This window comes from Anoplopoma fimbria, chromosome 22 (assembly GCF_027596085.1).
Source record: "Anoplopoma fimbria isolate UVic2021 breed Golden Eagle Sablefish chromosome 22, Afim_UVic_2022, whole genome shotgun sequence".
NCBI lineage: Eukaryota > Metazoa > Chordata > Actinopteri > Perciformes > Anoplopomatidae > Anoplopoma > Anoplopoma fimbria.
The window spans coordinates 1,600,331-1,608,002 of record NC_072470.1 but is presented as its reverse complement, the minus strand read 5'-3'; the positions used below and the strand labels follow the sequence as shown (position 1 = coordinate 1,608,002).

The following is a 7,672-nucleotide window of genomic DNA, read 5'->3' as shown; positions in this document are numbered from 1 at the left end:
TAAATGTACCAAACCTACCAAACCTACCAGTTCAATGGACAACGCCTGTCTCTGCATCACACGGTGACGTGATGTCACCAGAATGCAGGTGTGACAGACGGAGCTCGTTGTTAGTGTGCGTCGTCTCAGACCAGTTATTCACTGGGAGTCTTCCAACCATGTAAGTACTCACTGTTTTCTTTTTGGGGAATGACATTTTCACCTTTAAACTTCTTTCAGATTGAATTAAATAAAACAAGTTTAGATTGATTAGCATGTTTCCAGTAACTTATTTTGTCACTTGTTCATAAAAATAAATATGTTCTGTTAAATTTTAGTGTAACATCGATCAGCTGCTTTAAAAAGATCGGCAGAACATTATAGAAAATGCTCCTTCCTGGAACAGAGTTTTAATTCTTTCTCAAAGGAGTAAACTCAGACACACTGAGAAAATAAGCAAACCAGTGTTGCATAAAATAAACTAAACGGAGAGATTTAATTCTCACTTCATTCTCACCTCATTTCAAACATTCTCATGTTTTCAGCCTTTTCCAAACTCAAAGGGTTGAGCTCACAGATGTAAAGTTATCATGAGAATACACTGCTTGTTTTTCTTGATGCCGTGACATTCGCCATAATTATAATTTTCTGGTTAAACTGGATTCACCAAAACGTAAACGGTCACCTCCCTGTTTTCTTTTATTTAGTCCTGTGTCTTTTAGAAACCATCTGGCACAAAGGAGAACGCCTTGGACAGAAAATGTTCGGGAACACTGATGACCAGAAAGGTGAGATACCGTTTATCTCTGATGTTCAGCCAGAGAGATAGTTTACTCTTTTAACAAATCCTCTTTATCTGGTTCTGTTTGGTGCTCCAACAGCCACACACCCCTCTGGCTATGACCTGGGTCCTACACCAGGAGACGGGGGGGGCCACGACAAGGACCATCTGTCTGGAGGCCGCTCTGACAAAGGGGGTCGCCATGGAGAAGATGATTACAAAAAAGATCTTCACCATGGAGATGACCCTTTTCTAGACCTGGCAGATTTTCTCCCTAAAGGGGGATGCCATGGAGATGATGCTGGAGACCGCCGTGGCAATCGCAATGAAGAAGACCGCCATGGAGATGACCGCCATGGAGATGACCGCCATGGAGATGACCGCCATAGAGATGACCGCCATAGAGATGATGGTAAAGACCGCCATGGAGATGACCGCCATAGAGATGATGGTAAAGACCGCCATGGAGATGACCGCCATGGAGATGACCGCCATAGAGATGATGGTAAAGACCGCCATGGAGATGACCGCCATGGAGATGACCGCCATAGAGATGACCGCCATAGAGATGACCGCCATGGAGATGATGGTAAAGACCGCCATAGAGATGACCGCCATGGAGATGATGGTAAAGACCGCCATAGAGATGACCGCCATGGAGATGATCGCCACGGTGATGCCCACAACGAGGGGAGCCGCTGCCCTGACGGTGATCAGGATCGGGAAAGGCACAGGCGCAGCCCCGAGCGCCATGGAGACCGTAAACATAGCCCTCGTCGTCGTGACCAGAGTGGTGGAAGCGGCAGCGGCAGCGGCAGTGAAAGTGGCAGTGGCAGTGGCAGTGACGACGGGCACGGTGGGCGTCGTAGAAAACACCGCGGGCACAAGAAAGAACATGGTCACGGTCATGGTCATGGTCACGGTCACGGTCATGGTCATGGTCATGGACACGGACGTGGTCATGGGAAGTGGTGAACACAGGTAAGAAACAAAGAAACGTTTTCTATTAATCACCTTCGGACTCTGAGCGACACGAACACAAACGTTTCTGCCAAAGATGGAACAGTTTGGTTAATTCTAATCACTAAACTTTTTATCATAAACACCTAAAGTTTGATTGTTACATTAAATAAGCAGTTTTAAGCAGATTTCTTTTCATTGTTGCACTATGTTGGACTTGGTCTGATTAGATCAGAATGAAACTTTATGAGATGGAAACTAATGTTGCTTCAAGCTGAAAAGTATTTATTCTCCTTCTGCGTCTTGTTTTGTTTTCCAGGCTGCAGAAGAACTCCCCACCACAGGTCCTGTGAAACTCTACCATGTACTTTTTGCAATATATAAACACTGTTTTTCTGCACTCATATGAAATAAAACGATGTGACAAACATAGTCTGTTCTGTGTACGTATGTTTTAAAGCAGCTATGTGGAGGTTGGAAGTGTGACAGAGAATGACTTTCCTGTTTTAAGAAGAGGAACTGGTTGTAAACGAAGTAGCTTTAAGATTCTGTGCCTGGCTTTTATAATGCATTTAGGAGAATTAAGAGCATTTTAGGTCTATAAAATAAAGTAACTGTATAAAGTATGAGCTGAGTAGCTTTAACACAATAAGTAGTACAATGAGTCCTTTTGACTTTTCCTCTCTCGAGTCTCTGGGCTGCGTGGCGGGTCAGGTGACAGTTGTGGGAGGAGCTGATCCGTCTCAGCGCTCCAGGCGACGGGGAGGATTTCCAAAGATCATCATTCTATTATCAGATACTGTTGATGATAACAGAAGCTAAATATTCAGTGAATGATTCACTCAGATTAAAAGATTGTATTATGCCAAGATTCTTCTTTTATAAGGTCATATCTTAGTAGGGTTGGATTTCAGAGACCTCTGCAGAATTCATTTATAAAGAGGTTGTTTCTAGTTAACATGCTGACTTGTGTGGGAGAAAAACCATTGATGGAAAGATTCATAACTTCTAAGGTCAGTCTTTAAATCACTTTAATGCTGTTTTCTTCCTCAAAATAAAGACTCGGAAGCTAATCCCACTTTCTGCATCGTAAACATCATACCTGTTAAAAATGCCTCAGGATGCTGATTGAGGAACTTACTGTTTTATTCACCAAATACTGTTTAGAGCAGGTTTAACCGTCATACTTCTACTCCCCACAACAATGTTGGTTGCAACACGAGACTAATGGGTCGCAAACTCCAAAAGGAAAAAGACAAGTTATGGGCAGAGACCCGGCATTCCTCCAGCATTCCACTTGACATTGTCAGCGGCGAAAACACGTTTTTGTCCAGTTTTTAGTCCTTTGAAGTTGAATCTTGCAGCTCAAATCACATATTCACACTTGGAGTCAATGAAAGGCCACTCTCCGTAGTGAACCTCCGTCTCCCAGCAGATCTGCAGAGCCTGAGCGATGATGTCCTCTGACAACTTCTGGGCCAAATCCAGCATGGCTTTGCTGACTGGAGGAAAGTTGAACGGACATCCATCAGCTGGTGTCTCCTCTGAACTCACTGGACATTGAGTCTCCTTCACGTCCGTTAAAAACGCCTTTGTTTCGCCTTCTTCTTCTTTGTCCATGAAAGTCTCCTTCTGTTTGTCCAACCAGGCCCCAGACCAGACTCTAGACTCATTACATCCCATCTCAACTGTGACAGTCGACTTCGTTTCCATCACTGCAGAAAAGAAAGACCGTCATAAATATATTCAAAACTCGTTCAGAAGGTGTTTTCCCCAAAACAAGGTTAGCAGCACCAGCAGGTTTCTGTTTAACCACTAACAGTAAAATCTAGAACATCTAGTTTGTGAAAGGTCATCTGTGTCAAATACATAATAAAAGATGAAGCACAAAAACATCCCACACTTTTTGTTTTCCAGTTGGCTTAAGATTAATCGTCATTAACAGAAAATTTAGAAAAAGATTAATACATTAGAATACTTTTTTGAAAAAGTCAAAAAGCTACAAAAGTCCCGCGTTGAAGCAAGACAACTTTCTCTAACATGTAAATCCTTAATAAACTAACCAGCGTCACAAAGAGCTCTATGATTTAAATATTGAATGTTTTCATTATTTTACCCTCTGCTCTGTTTTACAGCTCCTCTCCGGTTCATTTTAGGTTTTGCTATCCTTCAGAGCTGCTGATTCATTTATGTTCAATGTATTTACGCTAACAGGTTAATGAGCATTTCCTTTATGAGGGTAATGTTTCTATCTTAAATGTACTGGTGCCATATGGTTTTATACGCTGCAATGATCATCATTCTGTAGATGTTTGTGTGCTGCACGGCTTCAACCAGCAGCTGGTGACATTGAGTGAGTCTGGCACGGAAGCAGGAGAAGCAGTTTGTTGTAGTTTTTCAGCAGCAGAGAAAGCGTGCTGCTGGACTACAGAGGACAAAGAGGAGCTCCTTTGTTGTTGTTGTAAAGTACCAAAATATCCATCTTTATCTAGCTGCAACATACACAGGATATACAAATATCTAATGAAACTAAACAAACAATAGTTCCATTATTTATTTCCTGCTTCCTGCAAAGAAAACAGTATTTCATTTGCAAAAATCTGACTGTTGATTTCCCTTTAAACAGATTATTTCTTGTAGAAGAAAAAACAAGAATAAAACGTGCATTGGAGATTCCAAGAAGTAGCTTATCTACCAATAGCATAAAGGTAGTCTACTGCTGAAAAAAGTCAAACAAATAACCCAAAATAAATCTAATTTAGTGGTAAAATAAAGAGCCAGTGAGTCCTTCAGAAAGCTGTCAGTTAATGAAGACAATGTCCATCAGAAGATCTTACTTCCACTTTAAATCTCCCTTCTGATAAAAAAAAAAAAAAAAAAAAAAAAAAAAGATCCTCCTAGCAATCAGCCAATCACAGAGTCCTGAGGTCCGAGGACAGACTCATATCAGACAGCGTCACTGCTCTCACCTCTTCTTCTCCAGGATGCTCCTCTTCCTCGGCCTGGTCGTCTTCTTCTCTGCCAGCTGTTCCATGGAGATGAACCAGACCTCCAAGCTGCTGGTGGAGACCGGGGAGCAGTGCTCGGCCTGTGACTTCAGGGAGCACAGCAAGCAGATGAGGCTCCACAGCATCAAGTCCCAGATCCTCAGCATCCTGAGGCTGGAGCAGGCTCCCAACATCAGCAGGGACATGATCCGCCAGCTGCTCCCCAAAGCGCCTCCTCTGACGCAGCTCCTGGACCAGTACGACCCTCGGGTGGAGGAGGAGGACCGAGCCACGACGGAGACCATCATCACTATGGCCACCAAGGGTGACTAAACCAATGCAAAAAGCTTTTTCTTTCTTCTTGGTGGCTTTGCACCTCTTGTGGTTGTCGTGCGTAAAAGGATGGATGCGTGCGTAAAGTTTGTGCGTAAAGTTTGTCTCCAATGAGATGCGCAGAAAATTGGAGATGGTTTAGGCTTAAACGACCATGTAGACCTTCAGAGATATGTTGGTACTTAAAATCCATAAAGTTAACAAAAGTCTGTAGGTTATAAAAAAAGAACATTTCACTTGGGTAAAGTAATAAAAGAAAACTTTCAAGCCAGTAGTGCGACATGAATAATGGATATTTATTAACCAGAAACCTTTGGTGCACTGTGGTAATGTAAGTAGTTTGTAATCCCGTTTAATTGAAGATATCTGCACAAATGTAGTTTCTTTACAGCATATTTTACATTTTGTGACAATGTTGGTGATGTGAAGCAGGCAGAAAAAGCATCATTCTGTTAAACGCAAAACATATGTTGTTATTTAGTAGATGATTTCTTTGTGCACGTTTGGATTTTGTGGTTTGATGGTGGCACAACAGAAAAGGTCAGGGGTCGTCAAAATAAATAGGGTTCATCCTCTGGGGATCGAAAACATTTACAGCAAATGTTATGCTAATCAGTTGAGTAGTTTTTAAATATCCCTCTCTGGACTGTTGGTCCAGTTGATAACACAATAACAAAATGTTCACTCTGTTTACGTGAAACAAGATCATTAAAAATGTTGATGATTTCTTCCAGCGAATCCGATCGCCCAGGACGAGTTGTCCTCCTGTTGTCTCTTCAGCCTCAGTCCGAAGATCCAGCCCAAAAACATCCTGCGTGCTCAGCTGTGGGTTCACCTGCGACCGGCCGACATGGTCACCACCGTCTTCCTGCAGATCTCCCGCCTCAAACCCGGGAAGGAGGGGAACAACACCCGGGTCAGAGTCCGCTCCCTGAAGATCGACACCGACGCCGGCGCCGGCTCCTGGCAGAGCATCGACATCAAGTCTCTGCTGCAGGCGTGGCTGCGTCAACCGGAGACCAACTACGGGATCGAGATCAACGCCTACGACTCCAACGGAGAAGATCTGGCCGTCACCTCAGCCGAGCCGGGAGAGGAAGGACTGGTGAGTGCACAACTACTCGACAAAAATCTAACTGCCAACTTTAAAAGCGCTTTGAATCTGGAGGTTTGTCTGTTGCTTTGCCGGAACATTTTCAATCTCTTTCCAGCAACCGTTCATCGAAGTGAAGATCCTCGACAGCCCCAAGAGGTCCCGCCGTGACTCAGGCCTCAACTGTGACGAGGAGTCTGCAGAGACCCGCTGCTGCCGCTACCCGCTCACTGTGGACTTCGAGGAGTTTGGCTGGGATTGGATCATCGCACCCAAGCGCTACCGGGCCAACTACTGCTCGGGGGAGTGCGAGTTCATGCACCTGCAGCAGTACCCGCATGCACACCTGGTGAACAAGGCCAACCCGCGGGGCACGGCGGGGCCCTGCTGCACGCCGACCAAGATGTCGCCCATCAACATGCTCTACTTCAACCGCAAGGAGCAGATCATCTACGGGAAGATCCCGTCCATGGTGGTCGACCACTGCGGCTGCTCCTGAGGAAACCAAGAAGAAGCTTTGTTTTCAAAAAAGTGGTGTAAATAATTTGTATTTTATTAAAAAGCTAAACTTAGACAACGTTACGTATTCTCAAGGACAAGTTGTTTTTAGTTTTATACTTTGTGCTTTCTTCCAACTTCAAAAATGAGATCAAACATTTCCGAAACAAGAGAGAACCAACTACAGGTCCTTGAAGCACAACAGAGATCCCAGAGAGAAGATCCTCTTGCTTATGAAAGCGTGTCCTGATTCGAGCCGTGACCAGAGCAAACCCTGCAGGGCGTCTTTCTCATGCGCCTTTATTTTGAAAAATATGACCCGAATGACTGAGCTGACAGATTGTCCTTCTCTGTCCCAAAGCTTGTTTGCAAACTCCTCGCTGTGATCTGTTCTCAAGAATGTTTAGTGAGGCGATGACCCCCACACGAGAACGGGATTGGCTGAGAGACCTGTCAATCAAGGCAGATCTTTTCAATACCCCTGGGAGGTTTTCTTCTCATCAAACACAGGTCATTGCATCCGATCTTTTAGGCCTTAAGGTTGCAGTGTCAGAGGATTATGAAACTTTATTTTTGATATTTTCCTTCTTCTTCTGTCTTCTTCTTCTCTGCCATCTTGACATTTCTCTTCTTCATGTTTTTTAGCGTGCACTACACATTTGCAGGTTAAAGAATAAATGAACACCAGACTGAGAAGAAGTATTTTGCTGGAGCCGCTCAAACCGAATCAGGGTCAGAAGTTGCACCTGTAACAACACCTAATAGTGATGTCACAGTGTACTGACACACCCTGGAGTACACGTCTACATCACTGAACCACGTGATGTCAACAAAAACTTTTTATGTTGCCTTGGTGGAGCAGTAACACACCAGTTTGCATGGCTCCACACTTTAACTTTCATCTTAACTGTCCTTCCATGGAGCGAAAACCTCAAGAAAATCAGAACCAACTTTTCTGTAGAGGTTGTTTCAGATCTAAAAACCAGCCCTGACTGGTAACATAGTGTATAAAACAGCCAGTGAAGTGTTGGATCCATCAGC

At 44.0% G+C, this 7,672-nt stretch overlaps 1 protein-coding gene across 1 annotated transcript; it reads left to right on the top strand.

The window, feature by feature from the left end:
- The first annotated feature begins 4,704 nt into the window (after positions 1 to 4,704).
- Positions 4,705 to 6,632, top strand: LOC129111610 (growth/differentiation factor 8-like). The gene is made up of 3 exons (XM_054623626.1): positions 4,705 to 5,032; positions 5,775 to 6,145; positions 6,252 to 6,632. Exons 1-3 carry the CDS (start codon positions 4,705 to 4,707, stop codon positions 6,630 to 6,632), a joined length of 1,080 nt encoding a protein of 359 aa, XP_054479601.1.
- Positions 6,633 to 7,672: the final 1,040 nt, after the last annotated feature.

Excerpts from the sequence above, each read along its gene's own strand:
- LOC129111610 (XM_054623626.1), top strand. The coding sequence starts at position 4,705 with ATGCTCCTCTTCCTCGGCCTGGTCGTCTTCTTCTCTGCCAGCTGTTCC. Across the intron at positions 5,033-5,774 it reads CATCACTATGGCCACCAAGG|CGAATCCGATCGCCCAGGAC; the intron begins GTGACTAAACCA and ends GATTTCTTCCAG. Across the intron at positions 6,146-6,251 it reads AGCCGGGAGAGGAAGGACTG|CAACCGTTCATCGAAGTGAA; the intron begins GTGAGTGCACAA and ends ATCTCTTTCCAG.